The following is a 21734-nucleotide window of genomic DNA, read 5'->3' as shown; positions in this document are numbered from 1 at the left end:
TGAATTCCAGTACTAATCGGGTCATGAAATATGAAGCTTCTTAGTTTCTTTGTAGTGTTTCTAACGTGAAGCGAAACGCTGTAATTATACTCCCCTCCTCGGAGTCGAGTGCAGAATCGTAACATTACAAATACGCAGACAAGTATAATCGACATCCCAGCCGACCAATCGTTCAGAGCGACAGGATGATATCCACCAATGGGCGCCTTCGCTATGATAGTAGGCGTTCCCCTGACGTCTATCGGGTTTGGTTGCGCTCATCGTAGGGGGGTCTGAGAACTTGATACAGTGTTGCAGTAAATCAGACAGCGCTACAGTAACAGCGTTGAAATTTGTCACCCTGTTGCAAGTATTTTCGGCCGGTGATACGGGCGAGAGATATCACTGCCGTCTCCCGTTTGGGTAACGCTAAGAGTTGTGTTGTTCGGCGAGGAACTACATCGGCTCGTTATCGAGAACAGTTTCTGAGTGAATCGACACCTATCTGACTGGAAATGTCTGAAAACAAACCGAATGATGATCCGAAGTTATCCACGACAGACAGAGCGGTGATGTGTAAGTAGAAATAGCATGCATGCGAAAAGTGATCGGGTTCACTGACTGTTATAAAGTGCGAAACCATGAGATGTGAGTGTAAACGTGTCCCTGCAGTGAAGTGAACAAGCATCTGATGGTTCGGTAATGGTCTATAATATGAGATCTGCCCATGGAAAAAAATGGGTGGTAGCCGGCTGTATTGGTAAAAGTAGGAAGTAAAAGTACTTGTTATTACAGACTTGGTTGCATGGCTATTTTGTCCCAAGAAACGCATTAAACCTCCTGTTTTCTGCTTTTTTTAAATCACTGTAACGTTCGTTGTTGTTCGTCCGTTTCAACTCCATGCCGTATTACAAGGAAGACCCTCTTGGAGTAAAGGGACTATTTAGATATTGCACAGCGTGAAAGAGCCAATAAAACACAAGGTGTACGGATTATGCATGCCTGTTTTTATTGCTAGATGATCGGTTTGGACATGAGGCAGCATATGACAGGTTGGGCCCCCTTACTGTTTGGAAACAATCCCTCTCAGTAGGCACCTCTGCCTTGAGTTGAGCAGACACTCACTTGCAGGCATGTACCGTTTGTTCCTGTTCATCAAGGCGATTGCCATCTTAATCATAGTTTGCAACAACATTATTGTTCTCTGCAGTGATATTATTATCCAACACGCACTGCTATTGCCCATTTCGTTTGACTTTTGGCTGTTTTGTAAAAGCCATTTAAAAACGAAGTCTGCATTCTGACTTGTAATGGTTTCTGCCGCCATCAGGGGAATGCACCACGCACCACCTCTGACCTGCATATATTAGAAGCACCACATTCAGCTGCAAGGGACTCCACAAGTCCTTCTGTCCAGATGCCCTGACTGCCTTCTCATCCATAACCACGCAACGGCATCCTACTCCAAACAAACACTGAAGTAATTCAGTAGCCGGGCTGCGGTTTTCTTAGTGTGTGGATGGGATCTTATATGAATTGATTGCTCTCATAAAGAATCCCGGGCCACTCATATAACTTACTCACCTTTTCTCCTCCCATCAGCTTTTAGCATGGCCTGTGAACATCAATTTCCTTTCGCTGGTCAGGGAATGGATAGGCGAGAGCTGGGAGTGCCTTGGCAAGGAGTTGCACTTTAATGTTTAATGAGATTGTTGCACAATTTATCAGCTTGATAAGGGAAATCTGAGAAATGGGAGCTCCAGTGTCTTGGAAAAGGGTTAGGGCAGAAGACCTCAGATAAAATCAGATTAGTGTTGTAACCGGTTGAGATAAAAAAAATTCAGATCTATTGTATGATTTCTCCTATACCATAAATGTAAGTGTATTTAATATAATGCTTTGCATATTTATTTCTCATTCTTTTATTCAACAACTTTAATTTAAATTAAGTGTGTTTATTGGTAAAATATCATCATAGCATAATTTTTTTATGAGGCTTTCCTCTTGTTTATCTGCTTTGTTTTGTTTTTTTTTGATAATTGAGACTATAGCTCCACCTTAAACGTCCCTAAGTGACCTGATGACACAATATTATTTGTATATCAGAGATTAAAGTTGATGTATGATCATTTAATGCTTAGTTTATAGTACTCCAAAAACTAAAGTATTATGAAATTTCACTCATTCATTTGTGCATTTGTATTCCTTAGTTTGAATTGAATTGTGGTATAACAAGATAATTGTGTTTTACATTCTTACAGTCCTCCTCAAAATGAGAAAAAATTACAGCAAGATGCATCAATTAATTTATTGTTGCTTTATTTATTTTATTTTTCGTTGCTATTCTCATCTGTTCTATTCAGTCTGTAGGCTGCAGGGTTTTATCAGTTCGAGAAGCTGAATTTCAGTGAACAGTTTAGCACTGATATGCCATGATTTCTTTTGCAGCTTCTTTCTGAGCGGAGCTCAAGCATACAGATCTATTATCTGCCGGTCGCTCTGAGCTGTGAAGAGGTGAAGCTTTTAGTGGAGTGTCCTGGTGTCGTTTAAAATGATCCTCGCCAGGCGAGGAGCTTTTACGTAATGCTGTGTATTGCCACATTTTTGTAGGCTTCCTTTCGAAGGAAAACCCACTCCAAATACTAATGGAGCCTTTATGGGGTCAAAAAGAGAGAGCGACTCACAAAGAGGAACGCAGAGACGGACAGACACTGGTAAAGAGGCTGTGGTCTTCAGGTGCGGCTTTTTTAGACCCTGTCTTTTTACACTTTTTCTCTCCATTTTGGATTTTCGTCCAAACTGAGACAGTGTTTTTGTCACATAAACTGAGCTTATCGAAAAACGCACTCGAAAGTGGATACATTTGAAAACTCTGTTTTCACGTTGTGGCGTGGATGAGGAAAACGGAGGGGTTTAAAAACGATGATGCGTTTTTCGTCATGGGATGCAGTTGGTAGTAAGGTAGAAAGTTAGTAATGCCTGACAGAAATTACACATGCTGATGTGTATAAGGTTTTACTCATGCGCAGTACATGGATGTAAGCATTTTCAGATGTTTCAGTGTGGATGGGCAGTGTTTGGGAAACGCTTGAAAACGCTGTTATGGACGATGAGCATTTTGAAAACAAAGCTGAGACAAGAGTCTTAGGCCTAAATCGCATTGATTCACCTGCCAGATTTTTTTCCACCCATGCTTGCATTTTAGCATTCCAACAATTTGATGAGTGTGTACGTGTGTTTCTATGACTTGCAAGTGTTGCTGTTTGCTTTTATAAATACTGGTTCGAGAGAGCATCTGATTGGATTAAAATGTGGGTGTTTGTTCAGTCCACTTTCGTGAGAGAGTTGCCCTATCAGACCATTGCTTGCATACAGGCATTTCAACAATTTGATGGCCTTGTGGGTGTGTTTTATGCCTTACAAGCATTGGTATTTGGTATAAGACATTCTAGAGCATCTGACTGGATAAAGTCCTGTGTATGACAGGATCAGTCATTGTGGAAGAAAATACTTGCATTTGAAATTTATATTTGAAATGCATATCTTCTCAGTGTTTTTAAGTGCCATGACATAAAAACGCTCAACTAAATTGGTGTGTTCTTTAACATTTGCGTACATTTGTTTTAATGTTGATGCTTTGTATTCTTTGAATTCCAATGATGTTGAAAATTTTACCACGGAAAGTTATCTACCTGGCTGACATACATAGATCAGGTTTTGATGAAACTGTGATATAGTTCCAAATACTTTTAGATTTGTCTTTCTGGTATTTCCAAACGTTAATGAGAAACATTGATATTATGGAGGTACAATATACCTGTAAACGTTCCATCTGTTACTGCAACAAAAAGCTAGTTGGATTTTTATGAAAAGATCGAGACGTATAATTGAATAACAAATAAAAAATATATTGATGAAAAATAGTTGTTTTACACAGAAAAAATGTGTATTGCATAGCTCTGAACATTCCACTGCAGACAGTGAATTCAATTTTAAATTGAGCTTCAGTGCAAACAGATCATCACAGATTGTGTTTCAGATAGATCAGGGCAGAAAACCAAAAGTCTGTTTCCTTACTGCTGTTTGTAACGGTCTGTGTACCATGCACATGCGAAAGGACAAGATGAAATAGTTCTTGTTTACTTTTCATCTCACTTAGGTCAAGACAGAATTCCTTTTATTTTCAGTCCGTTTCACTTTGATAAGGTGAAAGCCAGCTTTCTGCAAAACAAGCAACAGTTTTTCGCCCGCTCCCTGTGAAGTCCATCTAAACCCAGCATGAGGCCATTGTCTGTTGGTTTTATGCCGCAGTTAAAGACGGATAGCATGTGACATTTGACTTTTGAGGGGAGGCGCAGGGGCTGCACGGCGCGAGGGGGGACCGCCATCTCGGAAGCTGATCCCTGCTGGATAGCTGAGTCATTTTTAGCAACAGAACCTTAAGTAACATCACATACCCCAATGCCGAGCATTATAGAAGCACCTGTAGGGAAAGACCCCTGTATTGAATTTCACCCACCTTCCCACAGAGTTTTTTTACTTGTATATCAACTTTTTATTCTATAACTGCAATTATGCCACTTTCTCTTCTGTGACTTGGTAAAAGCTTGCAATTTGAACAAGTCTGTGTGAGAAAAACACCATGCGGTCAGTGAATGAACTGTGGGTTTGCTGACTAAGACTAGACACAGTGAAAAAATGATCATATACATTTTCTTTAGCATTACAGAAATTTCTGACAGGACAGAAATTTTGTCTCCTTGAAATATGTTCCCAGATCTCCCCAGATCATGTATCGTGTCTTTTTTTGACTGTAGTGCAACAAAATGATTGACTTTAAGCAAGTGTTTTACTGGAGATCTCCATTGAGATCGCTTTCATTGACAGGACAGTTTCTGAGCACATTGTGCCACTGTGGATTATGGTGTGGAGAGTTGCAGAAGCAGAGGTGTTGGGAGTTTGTAACACTCTGGAGCGGCTGCCAAGACGTGAGGACTGAGACGACGTGTGCAGGGAAGTGCTTCTGTCAGGGATCCACAGGAAGAGAAGACAGGAGAAAAAGAGAACCACAGAAGCTAGGCCTTTTCTGCTTTGACAGTTTTACCCTAATGACAGTTCTCTTTACTCGCAGTCCAACCTCAGCAGCGTCACACTAAAATAGACACCCTCGTCCTCACCTCTATCGCAACACAACCAGAGCAACGCTCATGTCACAGCCTTGGTGTGCTCCCACTCAAAAGTGGTGTTCGCTCTTTACCCCCATAGCGCTATAGAAGAGCTGTAAACAGTGATGCACTTTTATCCTGTTTTGGGACAAAGCATGTGAGAAGGTTTTTCCTTAGGCACTACACAGCAAGCCCAGGAGTCCTCCACCAAGAGGAGGTTAGTCCATCTGTTCAGGCTGGTGGGGTGGAGACGTGACAGAAAAACCGTGGCGCAAAAAGCACATTCAAAGAGAGATCATGCAGTCACAGCAGTGTCAAAAATGTGTAGTGTCCCTTTGAAGTGTGGCTGCTTCTTGCACTGTGTTTTTGAGATACTGAAAATGTTTTACATTCATATGGTTTTAATGCATTGCCGCTGTAGCCACACATGAAGAGATGAAAAGCTTTGGTTGCTGATAAAGACCTCAGCAGCATTCTGCTTCATTCTGTTGTTTTTGATCCAGATGTTTTTCAATATGAAAATGTATTGTATTTTTGCACATGTCTAGTATCACATATTCCATAGACTACCACTATAGGCCTGAAGGGAGTGAAAGGACCTGATCTATGGCATGTGTTTGTGATCATGAGAAAATCGGCATGTTAATTTAATTTTGGCACTGGAATGTTGTAATTCACGTGATCGCGTTATTTAGGTTTAGTAAATCTCTTCTTTTCATACTGTCAACATATGTAAACACAAGCAGCATCTTGATACTTTGGTACTGTGAGAGTTTGCTGCATGTTTTCCATTTCCATCTGTTGAATTAAAGGTGACGCACGTATGAACACTGCGGGACATAAACGGTCCCGTGCCACACTGTTTATTCTGCATGAATGTGATTTTCAGTCAAAATACCATAGTCAGACACAACAACCCAAAAGCCTTGTTTGGCTGTCCAGGTTGTTTCAATGGTTTCAATTTTATATCAATGTCTTTAAGACGAAGCTTAAAAAAATTCTCAACACCGATAAGGTTTTATGTACAGTAGCCAATCTTGTTGTTTAACCTATTAGCGCAGGCCTGGCATGGTTTTAACGGTTTCGAGAGGTGTGGATTGTGTGCTAGTTTATGTATTTTAGCCCCGGGCTCTTCATGGTGGGTTGTGTCAGCCAGTAAATGACATCAGCTGTGTGGTGCAGTATTGAAACCCCTTCATGACCTTATTCCACACTCACTCGCTAATACTGCCTGAGCCTTCCATTGGCCCTTATTGGAGTACACTGGCACTACTTTAGCCCAGGTTGTGGATTTGGAGAGGAGAAAAGCCGCTAGCCTTCTCAGATTATGGTCCATATAAACGGATGAAAGTAGCTCAGCTGTATTGGATGTAATGGAGCCTGTCTTGCGTAACTAGGGCTACTTTGTGATGAAAGCTCAGAACTCTGGGAAATTGAGGTGAATGCAAATAAGTCCTTAGGAAGATGAATCTGATATGAGGTATGCTATAAGTCTAGCCTCTTTTACACATTTGCTCCAACTGTGTGCACACAAATGGATCATGCAAATGATTTCAGAGGAAAGTATATTTGGTTTGGCTGATTTTGACTTATGTGGCATCTATTTCGATCAGCAAGACCACTGTGAGCTGTGTTGGTTTTTCTTTGTCATCTTTGATAATCTCTGAAGTATTTGGGGCTTCTTGTAACCTCTCCGCTGCTTGGTTACCTTTTTATTTAGTGGCACCAGTTGTCACCAACGTTAATTCCATCCTGTGAAAAGCAGCTGGGTTGCCAGAAATATAGCGTACAATATTTTTACCCCTGTTTTTCTTGTATTTTAAAAAATATACTGTAAAAGAAGCTAGGGCACCACCAATTAACTGTAAGATAACAGTTTTCCCTGTAAAATTATGACTCTTCTACATTTTTCTATTAAGTTTGAGGCCTTCTTCTGATATTTTACATATGTGGGTGCATTTAAAAAATGCATAAAAAATCTAAAAAAAACCAGTAAAATTATGTAAAATGTTTTTTTGACATTATACGTAGAAAATCTGTAAATAAATAACAGAAAAAATATTTTGTATAGATTTATTTTACAGTGCATGGGTTGTGAAAATTGGCAATGATTTTTGTGTGCTTCATATTAGGCTATTAGGTTTATCTAAAGCACAAACTGTACATTTTAGTGAAGTGATGGACATCCTAGGTTTGCTAACAACATTTTGTGTTTAAAACATGATTGTATTGCTATATTTCAATTATAAGTAATATAACAATAAAATATTTGTATTTATTTTGGGTGTGATTTCACATTTTTTTACTACTTTTTCTGCAGTTGTATGTTAATATTTATTAAAGCTGACATGTTTATTTAACAACAAGCTTCGTAAGTTTAATAGTGAGGTTAGCAGAAACAGGTAGAATCATGTTAGGACAGGGTTTTTTAGCCACAGTGACATTCCTTTCAGGTGTACAGTGTGCACATAATGCTACAACCATGTTGGAAAACATCACTTCATTATTGTCTTGATTCTCTGTTCATTGTTATTCTTTCAGAAGTATGAATATACGAGGGTAATTCTCGAGTTTGTGAAGGGATTTAAGAGTGCAGTGTACCGTGAAGAGACTGATCTTGGCCTGTTTGTTAAATACTCTGAAATGTCGGGACCTTGTGAAATATGTTTGTTTGGCATGTGTAAATGTCAGAGCAGATTTTAAGCATATTATTTTCGGATGAGTTATATGATAATGTCAAAAATTATCCTGATTGTCTACACCCGTGTTGGGTGTATATTTCACGTGTGTGTTGGTTGTGCTCCATCAAAGCATTGTCATGGCAGCCATTGTGGGGGAGGGTCTCACTCACACCTACAGCAGAAAAAATGACCAGCGATGGGAAAGATAAACATTCCTAAGACATTCCTTTTGTGTTAACAAGATCCTTATCAGGGTTTATTGGTTGTGTAATTAAACCTTAGATTAGTATTAAATCCTGTTTTACAAAACAGTTGTTGCTGTTGTAAAAGTATGTACCACAATATTTAAAGGAACTGTTATTTTTCAAAATAAATATGAATGCATTGGCACACCTTAAAACGTCTTTACAAACTGCATTCATACATTAAATTAGTTGCTATGCTGCTACTGCTTTTCATTAGAATTTTTTTTATAAAGCTGTTAATCCTGTTTAAAAAGGTTGGGCTCAATATTTTGACCAACTGTTTACCTTTTGCTTTGTTCATTCATTCAAACAATAACAGAACATCTTATTCGTCAATAGGGTCCCACACTCTTAAAAAAAGATGTGTCAATATTAACACACTGTTTGTGTTATGTTTAACGCGTCATGTAACGTAAATGAAAGAGACGACACCAGCGGTGAATAACGCAAAATGTGATGTCCCAGAAATAATATGAAGATGTGTAACTATTAAAAAAATATCACGGGACCTTTCAAAAGTGCAGCACCTTTCAAAACTGTGTCAGTGTGTGTCAAGTTTAGCTTTCAAGTTTTTTTCAAGTCATCCTAAACGCCTTTATTAACTAGTTCACATGTGGCTAAACGCTACGGACAGCAGCACTCCAGGAGCAAGTTTGGACACCATTGTTGAAAAGTCGTAGATATTAATTGTTGAAAATGTAATATGCAGAGTGGGCCAGTTGTTTTGTTAGGAAATCTTACATTTGTTGACTTTGTACATGTCTTTTTGTATCTTTGTATGTTTTTGTGATTGAACATTGTTTTTGAAAATTCCGGTGATTTAACATGGATCACCAGTTATGTGTAAATGCATGTTGCAGACAACATTGAACATACAGTATTTATTAAAATCTTGGATATTAAATCTTGTTTCTCCCTAATTATTATATGCTATTTTATGCCGTTTATAGGTTTGGCTTAAGGCATTGAATTGAGACTCCGTGATCTTCCCTTGTAGCAGCTGGTGCGCCAGTGGAATGCTTTGTCACACTAAGTGTGCATCAGCAGTTCCCACTGTTATTATCTGATCAATAAAGATGAAAGCTGCTTCATTTGTATCACCCTACAGAGGCCATGTCCCACTTCTACAGCTTTGAGCGCACTGTGATCCTAATGAAGTTGTTCTGATCTGAAGTTATCTCTGGGAGTGATAACATTGATATGAGTGTACAGTTGACCCAGCTAGCCTGCATATTTGGTGTCAGAATGCTTTCTGCTCTGTTCAAGTCACAACATGACTACAGAAAGGCTCTTGGTTGATGGGTTTGTACTTAACCATCTGCATGTTTCATTTTTTTGTTTGTGCTATAGATACTGTATGCATTGATCCGCAGTAACACAGGGAATCCCCCTGCATATCCCCGCTTTGGATAAAAGTGTCTGCCAAATGCCTAAATGTAAATAAAAGGCATTGATTTTTCTAGATATTCAGCAGTGGCCCAATAAAGCACTGAACCATAGTCTGAACTGCAAATGAAGCTTGCATTTAAATTTAGTCATTTAGCAGACGCTTTTATCCAAAGCGACTTTCAAATGATGTAAACAATAGAAGCAATTGGAACAACGTAAGGACAACAATACATGAGGGCAATACAAAGTGGTCTCAGTTAGCCTACCAAAGTTTTTTTTCTAAATAGAAAAAGAAGAAATTGAAGTCTGTACTAAGGAGTACAGATGATATGTGTTTTTAGCAGATTCTTAAAGATTGCTACAGAATCTGCTGATCTTGTAGCAGCGGGCTGATCAATCCACAATCGTGAACCGGATCCATAGAAGATACATGAGAGTGATTTTTTTACCTTTTTGGGAGGGCACCACAAGACATTGTTTGTTTGCAGAGCGTAGGGATCTGGTAGGTACATAGATCTGGATTAGCGAGTGAAGATATGGGGGTGCTAAGAGCAGAGCATTGAATTCGATGCGAGCAACTATAAGTAGCCAATGTAACCTAATGAAGAGAGGATCGACATGCGCTCTCTTCGGATCATTGAAGACCACTCTTGCCACTGCATTCTGGATCATCTGAAGAGGTTTGGTTGTACAAGCTGAAGTCCAGCCAGTAGAACATTGCAATAGTCTAGTCTGGACAGTAAAAGAGCCTGGGCTAGGACTTGCGTAGCATGCTCAGACAGGAAAGGTCTAATTTTCCTAATGTTGTAGAGGATAAATCTACTATACCGGATGGTGATGGCAACATGTTCCATGAGCTTCTGTCATCATTTATGTCATTTCAAACCTGTCTGCCGTTTTTCTGTGGAACAATAAAACGATTAGAAAATCACCTTTCTGTACAACAATACTGTAGTCCATAGTCAGTCAACCTCTACAAATCACCAAGTTATAAAGTATCTTCATACGCTATGTTCCAAATTCTTCTCAAGCCATATGATAGGCTGCCTTCTGGTGAAAAACACTTTGGCATGCAAGTCATTGACACAGTCTTCCTCTTTCTTGCAGCTGACAATTTAAAGATGATGCCTATTGGTTATGTTATGAAGTCTTGTGACGGAACTTGGGTATGTTTGGCATGCTGAATTGATCCAGTCTCCTCCAGAAACCCCTCTGCCACAAATCAGCCTACTACAAATGGTGGACAAGACATGCACTGTGACAGACGCCAAGACAGTGAATCAATGCCGTAATGCCTCAAAGAGGCTTTTAAAACCTGAAGCAGAGCAGAATATTGTAGCACGCCTGCCAACTAATTCCTATGTGAGTTTGAATGTGCGTGCAATTCAGCAAAAAGTTGTGATGAGCCGGCACCAAACCACTAACGGTGTGGCACAAAAAAGGGGTAGCTTTTTCCAAATTAGCGAGAGTCAGCGACTTGTGATAGTAAAAGGGCAGAGAGATATCAAGGTAAAAACATGCAGGAAAGATGCAAACCCATGCACATGCCTGTTTGAGATGAGATCCCAAATTCTGCAAATAGGAATTTTGAATAACAGGCTTCTTCCGGCAGGGGTCCAATGACTTTCTGTTTTGCCATTCACAAACATCTTCTTTGTGTTCTGGAAGGTGTGGTAAATGTCATCATGCTATTCTTGGCTAAGTTAGCGTATGTTCCCAAAGCTGTGTTGCAACACGTTCATTCTGAAACATTCCAAAATGCTTCCGGGTAAAATCCTGTATTTTCATTAATGCATACCTTTGGAGTTAGGATTTCCCTTTTTGTTGCTGAGTATCCCGAGGCTGTATATTCTGAAAGAGGCATGTTTCAGATAAGTGCAGGGAATTCACAGCTGGTGATTCCCACGAACTGTAAAAAAATAACAGGCTTTCCCTACCCCCCTGTGCTTTCCTTCATTTTTTTTCCTTTTATGAATGCATTAGGGTGTGTGGTACTGGCTGGATGGAAGGAACAGAGGCTAGCGAGCGTGGGCATGTCGCATTGCTTCATGTTGTACTTTATGCACTTGACTTTACTGTGACAGATGGCTATTTGAATCTAGATTTAGCGAACTGCAAAAAGACATATTTTCTGGTAATTAAAGGGCCAGCTATTTAAGGGAAAGCCTGAGGATGAGTGTGTGGAGGGGGATGTTACATCGCTGTGACAGGCTGCCTGTGGAATGCAGAAAAGATGAGCCTGCTTCATACTCAGAATGTCATCAGGTCTGATTGCAGAGGAGTCCGATCCCACCGAGACACGTGCTCACGGGACCTATTCTGTCCCCAACCCAGAGATCCAATTATTGCTTCAAGTCTTCAAGGGGTTTGTGTGACATATAATTTATGGTACTGTAATTGTACAATTATGCAGACAGATTAACAGTGAGAATAACTATAAAACATATTATACCTGGGATCTGTTTAACAGGGTCCTGATTCAAAAGGCTCTGCTTTATAAACTTGAGCCTGGAAAAAAACGAAACTATTGATAATAGTGAGACCTACACTCTTAAAAAAGGTGATCTCAAAATGTTCTTAGATCCGTAAAAGGAACCTTTGACATCCGAAGAACCTTTCTGTTTCACAAAAGGTTCTGTGTCGAAAAAAGATTCTTCAGATTATTAAAAATTGAAAAAGAGATGTTTCTTAAAAGAACCTCTGAAAGGTTCTTCGTGGAACCAAACCTTTATTTTTAAGATTGTAGCATGCAAAGACTCAGGCGACTTCCACAAATGGTCTGATTCAGTGGCCTTCGCCTGCAGGGTGAACAAAAGTTTCTAAGGAGTTTGGTGAAAAGTAGAACTAAGTTAAAAGAAAGGTTCCCAAAGACATTGTAAACCTTGCTGGAGGGACCAGTGAGCTGGCAAGGTGAGAAAAAAACTGTGCTGAAACTCTTATATCCCTTCAAATCTTCTGTTCTCTCTAGGTAGATCCATTCACATCCACAAGCTCAGACAGAAATACGCCTAATTTTTGGACCCTTAGCAAAGCACAGTCAAATGAATGCGCTGGTGCACCTATGGTCAATATCCGCTTGTTTCATAAGTGCATGAAGCGACGAGAGTACTCTATGTGCGCAAAATAAACCAAAATAACGAGTTTAATCAACATATTCAATTCTTCTGCCTGTCAGTCTACAACGCACGTTCACGAGGACACTCATGAGGTTTGCTCGCTTATCCGAGTTGTGTGTCGAACCCCACATGGCGCATGCGCGGTGGTGGTCCTGTAAACGCCTGTCAGAGACTCACAGGGGAGAGGAATATGTTGATTTAACTCGTTCTTTTGGTTTCTTTTACGTACATAAAGTACTCTCATTGCTTCATAAATATTTAAATGTACCACTACGATCAGATGGAAATTACTTTTCTGGACCTTGACAGAAAATTACCATTACGTCTACGAGGAGGCCTGGAAACCTCTTGGATGTCATCAAAATTATCTTTATTTCCGTTCCTACTGGAGTCCTACTAGAAGGTTCCTTGGTTAACCCACGCAAACTTCAAAAGCCACATAGCCCCGTGACCTCTGACCCACAGAGCGACACGTCACTTACTCCATTACAACTTTGTAAATACAGCTGTCGATGAATATATTTTTATTACACTGATTGCGCCTTTGTTTACATTCATTGCACCTCTAGATGTGTGAACAGGTGCGCTGGCCTGTGTCTGCTTTCTTCATTTAACCGCACGAGGGATTGAGTTCTTGAAGAGAGCATGCTGTAATGGCAGTGCGTATGTTTTGATATGTATCTGCACTGCACGCATGCTTTCAGGCAGTGTAACACAGCAATGAAATGTGCTTGAGGTTATGTCTGATTTGCAGGAATTCACCGGTTATTTGCAGTTACATTTATCATAGACATTTATGAACTCAACCGGGATGTTGTTTTATTTCTTAAATGTCACCGTGACTGATATTTTTGGCTTTTCATAAACAGCGGCTAATGACAGGCCAGACATACAGTATTGGTAATGTTATACAGAATCGCTGGGCGCACATCCACCACTTTGAAAACTGCTATAGGTTTTTTGCACAGATTTTTCAGGGCCTTGCCTAGATTATTTTGAGCTGTAGCTTGGATCCAGTATGTTGCTTATGGAGTTTGTTGATGCTTAAGATTTCAGGGTTAGTATCCACAGCTAATTAAACTCCTCCGTGATTTGGCATGGACTGAATAGAGCTGTTGTACAGTGCTTTGCTTCAGAAATCTGTCATGATATTAAAAATCTGTTCAGTTATTTTCAGTGCACTTAAACTAGGTGAAATCTTGACCAGCAATGTAATGCATGCCTCTTAGAAAAATGGTGTTGAACGTTCACCAAACTTTGCGTTCTAGTTGATTTTTATCTCAACAAATTATCAGTTAGCAACTAAATTATGATTTTGATCATTCCAGAGCTTTTGGATCGATGACATAGTTGTCCCAAGATGCAATTCATGAGCCAAGCAAACCAGCACTGTTGATTGGATACCCACAGTTAGGAGTTATGAATTTCATTCTGTTCCAATCAGCTTTCTCCTTTCATCTTTCTCGGGCCTATAGAGGATCATTAAAAGAAGGGGCTGGATATGTAATGGCATTTTGTGAATTCAGGCAGTGCCTCTGGTCTCAGTAGCAGAGACAGAATAAGATGCTGGCTGCGTATTTGAGGGCCAGAGGAGTTCAGATTGATGCCTGTGTGTCTGCCTGCATCGATTAAACACCGCAGGGAATTGAACTCAAAGAAACGCCTCTGCCAGGGCTTTAGCCGGCTGCCTCCTGAATTTATACCACTGTACTTTAAGCTCTGAGACCGAGACTACAGTGGTATAAATTCTGTGTGTGTTGAACGGTTGCCCTTCTATGTATGCTATACTAGAGCCCAACTTAAAGGCTTCACAGGGATTGCATTTGTATTAAAACAATAATTTAAATGTGTTATAGCTATGCAGAGATAAATTTGAGTTTAGATTGTAATTAAACTTATTGTTACTCAGATTCGGAAGATAACAAATAGGCCGTCTGAATAAATGTCTAACTACAGTTGTAATGTGGTGCTCAAGCTCATACAATTAACTTGGAATGTATTACTATACAAAACTTGAAACAAATCTTTAAAGGTGTGATGAACTGGGCATGTTTATTGTCTATGCTGTTGTATGAGGTCTACTTTCATAACTTTACATTCAAAAACATCAAAATCAATAAGTAATAGGCTATTTTCTCCCTGGGTTTTGAGGCCAGCTCTACAAACGCTCGGTTTTAATGGGCGTGCCGCATTGAAGACTTGTAAGTAAACGCCCACTGCTTTGATTGGATAGCAGTTTGCATAGTAAATCTTAGTTGGAGCCTTCTGTGAATTTGGTTAGTGACGTAACGTTAGGTTTAACATTGGCACCATTCACAGTTTTCGCACAGCATAAGTATTATCTGGAGACCTCCTGTGAATTATAAATGACCTCCCCGCATCAGTATTTCATGTGGTGCATAGGATGATTTTAGTTTTATGTGACTTATTTCCCGGATGTGATGGCAAGGCTTTGGCATAGTTTGTATAGCCTATAGTTGTATTGCTTTTTATGATATATGATGGTACCTGTCGCCACGATCGCGGGTCTCAAATGTTACAAGAGTTTCCATGATAAATTAACTTATGGATATCACCCAGCAACCAAAATAATACCAAAACACTTCAAAACAGCCTCCATTATTCACGAATGGTGGATAAAACCTTGAAAAACAATTTTTGAGCCCGCGACGCGTGTGTGCACGAGATAAAGACAGACGTAGAAAGTCTTGAAAACTGGTCGCAAAATACGATTTTAGTCGCGGTCTGGAGCCCTGATATAATTTTTTATTGCTTCATCCCATGCCAATTTGTTATACATCGCCCGACCCTTTACATAATATATGTATTTTTACTAAACATGGCAGCACTGTGGGGCTTTTAAGACACTCATTTATTAAGACAAATATTGCTTCAAATTCCCTGTTCTATTTGAGCTCAACTAATCAAAGACAAACCTTGAGCTCTGCTGCACAAGAAGATAAAAAGGACAAAATTAAAATTGTATCGCACGGCATCACATTTTACATCAGGTTTAATGATGCTCAAGGGCAAGTTTTACATGAGCGCTCACAGTCTGGAAGTAACAGGAATTCACTGAGCAAGTAAACAGTATCCAATTGTAATTGGATGTAGAATAGTTCATTATTCAATTTTGCCTTTACGTACACAGACTCGCTTAATTGTTTGTCCCTTCATGACAAATACTCAAGCTAAAGAAGCGAGAAAACATTACGCTAGAGTAAATACATACCACATATTAAGATTTTTTTATTATGTTCTTGTTGCTCCATGGTTACTGTTCCACAGGTGCATAAATAGTAACTCCACACATACTCTCTGCGCATCATGGCCGGTGTGCACTGCAGCGGATCTGTGTAGAGATTTCTTGCGTTTGGTGTAATTAACGTGCTTGTCACAGGCTGATTAGCGGCCCAGTGTTAGCAGTGGGACTGGCAGGGTTCTGATAGTGGGCCGCCCGGCCGTATGGTGAGTTATAGCAGAGTGTGACGGCACCATGGCGTGTGTGGGAGTACTAGTGAGCAGTGTGGGCACCATCAACAGTGCGCTAGCCCAACATTCTGACTGTAGAGCTTCAATAAACAATAGTTAATGCTGCTTAATTTCCTCTAACTTTTACTGGCTTTCAATTTCAAAGACTGAAAAAAGATAATTCATTTTAAGGTTCTTATTAAACATTTATCTTTTTTATCTGTCCACTTTTTCAGTTTGTTTCATAACTATCATTATCTGACATTTATAGAGAATACAAATTTTGTCATGGAAGTTGTAAGTATTAATCATGTTAATTTGGACACCTGCTGGTTCCTATGCGTTCTTGATTCTGTGTCAGAGATTTACAGTTTGATCAGCATCCTAGTTTGCAGTAAACTGTAGAAGGTTATTATTTAGAAATATTTTATTTATCATTCTTATGATCAGTTCCAGTACACTTATTGCTGGATCTGTTGATAGCATTTGGGGTTTTACATTGTGTCTAACAATAACTATAAAGATTTAAAAAAAAATCTAAACGTAAAGATTAGTATAACAGTGACGGCTTGCAAACACAGTATTTAATAGGTTAAAAAGTACAGTGTTTTTTCCATCTCCTAAAAATCTGTGAATTTGGAAATCCAAGGTTTTGAAAGATAACATTAGGTGCATGCAAAGTTATGTAGATAACATTTTATAGGAACAATATTATTGGGATCACTTTTCAGCCTTGACATATTGAAAGCCATTCACAATTTAAATTGAATTTAAATGTCATGAATTTAGAAAAACTGAAAAAAAATGTAAATAAAACGATGGCGGATGCTTTTAGTTACCTTATCTTCATAGTTGTCGTTCTTGGTATGAACCATAAAATGTTTAAGGAGTCTGTAAAACCCCCAAAAATCTATTTTTCTTAATATACTATTTAATGTATAAGTATGTGTTAAGGTAAAATTATCATTTTTGTTTCATTATGTAAACTACTAACAATATTTCTCCAAATTTCAAATAAAAATATTGTTTCTGTTTGCATTTATTTGCAGAATAAGAAAATTGAAGGAACAGGTCAAAATAACAGAAAAGATGCTCTGTATTTTTCAGAGGTCCAATACTGTCAAAGAAAACAAGTTCATGTACACTTCTAAGCAATACAACAGTTATATTTATACATGTATTTAGGAAAAGTTTCAAAATTATTTTTTATGTGACAACCTTGATTTTTATCACAGTTTTCGTGTGTCTTGTCTTGCTGTCAGTCTTTCACATTTCTGTTGAATGACTTTGTCGCTCCCGAGGTTAGACTATTTTTTATTCAACAGACAATGGACTGGAAGGGCCACAATACCTAAAGAAATCCTGATTACATAAAAATTTGCAATGGTCTCATTATTTTTTTCCGCGGCTGTATTTCTTCCATCAATTTTGATCCTGTTCTTAAATGAGCTTTTAGAAATAAAAAAATACACACCCTTATCAAACAACGTTTCTGATGTGGGCAGTTGTTAGCCTGATATAGTTAAAATCTGTACTGCTTAGCCAAGCTCGGTTCACTACCCTAACCTTTTTAAGCATGCAATCGTGCTACATCGCTCTGCCAAAAGGCTGTTACACCCTGCTCAGGCTTTCCAGTGGCCCTGCAGTTTTGTTTGGCTGGTGACCCTGCGGTTTTCATTTGTTTATTAGTTTCGCTGCATGTGATAATTTGTAATCTTGCAATTTGTACTTGTTAGTAACCCTGCAGTGGGGTGTATTTGGAAAGCCCTTTCTTTGGTAGTCGAGAGAGTATGCAACTTGGTGTAGTGTTGGAGTCCAAGCTCGATTTTGCGACATCTATTAAACAACACATGGCGCAGTAATGAAGGTAACTCTGCGGCTTGGTGAAGCTGGCAAACCTTTGCTGCCTGTTCTAGTGGGTAATATGAGCTTTGATTGGTATGTGCCAGGCCTGCGGGGCAGCCAAATCCAGTATTAGACTTTGAACTGAAGGATTGGATATCCCCCTCTGCATACGTGTAAGACTGCACTCGGACGAGACGGGCTCAAGTTTGGACAAAGTGTTTATCAGACGACACCACCCAACGACTTGCAAGCTGTATTTATAGTGCCCTCTTCCAGAGATCAGTCTTGAATCATAATATGAGAAATTGAACTAAAATGAGTATTCAAGAATAAGACCATTACCATCACACAGCTCTTTACCTGTTCTGTTATATCTTCCTGTTGTTATTCTCGCCACGTCTGGAAACTGAAGGCTTTGCTTAAGTAAACGCTGTAAGGCGTATGAAATCCATTTAACCCAAATGAGCCAATCAATTGTGTGAACATTACCGTGCATAATATGCAGAACGTTTGCGTTTATGATAACTGCCTTTCAAAACGCACCCTAGTCTGAACACACGCCACCTGGCTAGGGGACGTTGTAAAGGTGGAAAATTCTGCTTTGCTTTATTCGAAATGCTACATTATGATGTTGAATGTCGCTGGCACGGTGTCAGAAGCCTTTAAATACCCTGAGAGTGAAGTCATTTGCTGAGTCAGAGCAGAGGTCTTGCTGAGAGAGCCCCTCGCCTAACCTTGTGTCTACCTGTCACTGCTTAAAGACTCCTCAAGTCTGTTTGTCTCTTGTAAGTCTTTGTCTCTTTGCAGTTTGTTCCGCTTCTGTGCTTTTCGCTTTTGTCTACTCTGTTTGGTCAGCATTTTGTTAGAAGTTTATGTTTTCTGTTCATATAAAATTGCTCAACACTGAATTGTACTGGCTGTACCTACATAATGGTTGGCCTTTGTACAGAACAGGGTACATGTTGTCTTTTTTTTGGGTTTAATGCAGAAACGCTGGTTTCACATAGCTGCTCTGACACGTATAGTATATGATACTAAAATGTGTGACGCTATAAATATTGGTGGCTCTTGTATGATAGATTACTCGTGAGAGTTGACAGAATGATGACGTACGACGCCGTCTTGGGTTGTAGCTGAGATGTATAGTACAGTGTGACAGCTGATGTCACACAGTCTGCGGTGGGCGTTATCCTATAAGTCACATTGTACCATGTGACAGTCGCAAAGCAAAACCATCCACGGTATAGCTAAAGGGGATGAGAATTAATACATGCCGCTTTATCGTGTCATCTCTTGTTAGGATGGTGTCAGTTCGCACTCATTGCTAAACACGCTCTATCAAGGCATCTAACTGCTCTGCTTTCCACCTGTGGTCCTCTGGGAGCTTTGTCAGTCACTGAGCGCTGTAATTACTTTAGCTCCTGTGGTTCAGACTCTGCCTAATGTGGGTCAGTCGCTGCGTGGGTCCGGTGTCGAGCCACCACGGACACTAAGTGAGAGGCTAAAATAGCGCACGCTCATCCCTGTGCTATCCGTCGAGTCACAGCATTTCACACATTCCGCAGGAGACGACTGGCTGGAGAGGCCCCAGTTCCTCAGGAGTTAACATCTCTGATTTTCTGTGTCTGTCTCTCGTTCTGTCTCTCAATATACCTCCTGCTGGGAAGGATCTGTTGGGCTTCGAGTTGTGAATGACAGAAAAACGTTGAGTGTGAGCTATCCACACAAGTGATATATATGTCAGGAGGCTATGACTTATCTTCTACTCGTATACCAAGTCACAGTCTTTAAATAATGGTTAGGTGGGAGTTTCCTGATGAGTAGTGCTCATATTTGGGTTTTTTGGTGTTGTTGTAATAGTCTTTTTTTTATTGAAATGTATTGCATATTGGCAAATTATTGTCATTGCTTTATATAAAAGGCAATTTTTCATTACTGCACCATCCTTCATCCTTCATTTCTTCTTCTGTAGAGCAGAAGACACAAAGGATGACCAAATGGACATCTAAATGTCAAGTCAAGTTCATATATTACATCTCTTTGAAAAACACATTTCAGTCATTACTGATATAGACAATCACATAGAAAAAGATTACAGATTTTTTATCTATAAGACAAATATTGAAGATTGTGATGTGTGTACCCAAATTTCTCTTTTTAGGAAAAATCCTGTATAAATAGGAGTAGTTCACCTACATTTTTATATAGCAACAACATCATATATTTGAGATATATTTGATCATATATAAAAACGCAGTCCAAGCCTGACAAGTTGAAAGCTGCGAATAATGTCAGTTCTGAAAACTGAGCAAAAAATAGCCCTATTTGAGCAAAACTTCACAGGGTTTTGTAGTCCAGTCAAGAATCGTTAAACTTCTGAGGAACAAAGATTTTCCCGAGTAAGAGAAGAGCATTTTCAATCGTATGCTAGATCTATTAGTGACAGTGAAAAGGAGTGTATGATGGTTTCAAAATGTCCTAAAAATGCCATAAAAGTTTGTTTAAGGCTCAAACCTTTAATCAAACTCAATCCACAGATAAAAGATGTTTGACAAAAAGAAAACTTCATAGATTCACTTTGTAACTAAATACTAAAGCTGCATGCTTCACAGTATTGTGTAGGTAAATGTGTAGGTAGTAATTTAACATTTTATATAAATAATTATTGGTTATTTATAACTAGCCACCTGTCCAGGGTGTTTCCCTGAGTGCCTTCTGCCGGAGATATGCTGGGATATCCTCCAGCACTCCCTGTGACCCTACATGGAAGCAGAAGGTGGATGTATAAACGTTATTTCTTTTGTGAATCAATATCTTTTATGATGAACTGAATACAGAAATCCAAAAGTGTCATATCTTGCTCCCAGTGTTTGCTGTAGTGTAACTTGTTCAGGTTTGAACTAAACTTGTCCTGAAGGTAGAACTCCAGGAGCAAGACTGATCGATCCTGACATGAGGCTTGTAAGAATGGTGTATGAAAGGCAGCTTGATTTAATGAATACTGCAGTTTGGGTGTTTTCTAGGGATGCCACAATTATAATGTTAAACAGTTCGGTACGACCTCCACGGTTCAATACGTGTAAGTGAATTGCGGTTTTCCGGTTTTGCGTTTAATTCATTTCCGTTCGCTTAATTACATTCTGAACTGGCTCTGTCCATGGTTGTCTGTATGAGTATGCGCTGAGATAGATAAACACATCCCCACGAGTAATATCTAATAGCGAGTGGTTGTCGGGTGATGAAGCGAGACTGCCTGCAACACAAGAAGCAATGTGCTGTTGAGAATAATGCTGAGGAACTGATGCGGGCTGGCTTTATTGTATAACCCTTGTACTAAAGTGATAATGTCCGAACTTGGAACATCAAGAATGTATCTATACACTGCATACGGACATACAGTAAGAGCATCTACAGCACTATGCCAATGTCTGTTTAACGAAAGTCATGCCACTCAGCGGCCTTTCGGACAGCTATTTACGTCATAGCAAGCAAGAGTGCCTCCAGGCAGCTATTTAGCAATGCATTTCTTCCAATTTATTGCAATGCCAGTGGCGCACCTTGTTAATATTTTTCTTTGGCTTTTCCCATTGAGCGCTGGTGTTTGCAGTGTAACGCGCACCACATGTTTACTTCCGTTACAGCAATCGCAAGTTTTGTATTACATTATTTTAAATACTCTGATGCCCAAAACCTCTTCAAGAAGCTTATTTTTGGTATGTTGATGAACAGTAAACCAATAACTGTTGTGAGCTACCAGTATATATCTTTACATTTATTCAATACACCAGGATTTTGTACAAGTTGATTTTTGCTTAAAGATAATAAAAAAGGTAAAGTAAAATA

At 39.4% G+C, this 21734-nt stretch overlaps 1 protein-coding gene across 2 annotated transcripts in view; it reads left to right on the top strand.

Moving 5' to 3' along the window:
- Positions 1 to 256: 256 nt before the first annotated feature.
- The window catches only part of LOC130426938 (protein phosphatase 3 catalytic subunit alpha), a 79825-nt gene continuing 58347 nt past the window's right edge, over positions 257 to 21734 (top strand). For both annotated transcript variants that reach the window (XM_056753963.1, XM_056753956.1), the window contains exon 1: positions 257 to 555. In XM_056753963.1, the coding sequence (XP_056609941.1) occupies positions 495 to 555 (61 nt within the window). In that variant the 5' untranslated portion in view covers positions 257 to 494. The remainder of the gene's footprint in view (positions 556 to 21734) is intronic.

The sequence above is a fragment of the Triplophysa dalaica genome, chromosome 1 (assembly GCF_015846415.1).
Source record: "Triplophysa dalaica isolate WHDGS20190420 chromosome 1, ASM1584641v1, whole genome shotgun sequence".
NCBI lineage: Eukaryota > Metazoa > Chordata > Actinopteri > Cypriniformes > Nemacheilidae > Triplophysa > Triplophysa dalaica.
This window is presented reverse-complemented; position numbering and strand designations above follow the sequence as displayed.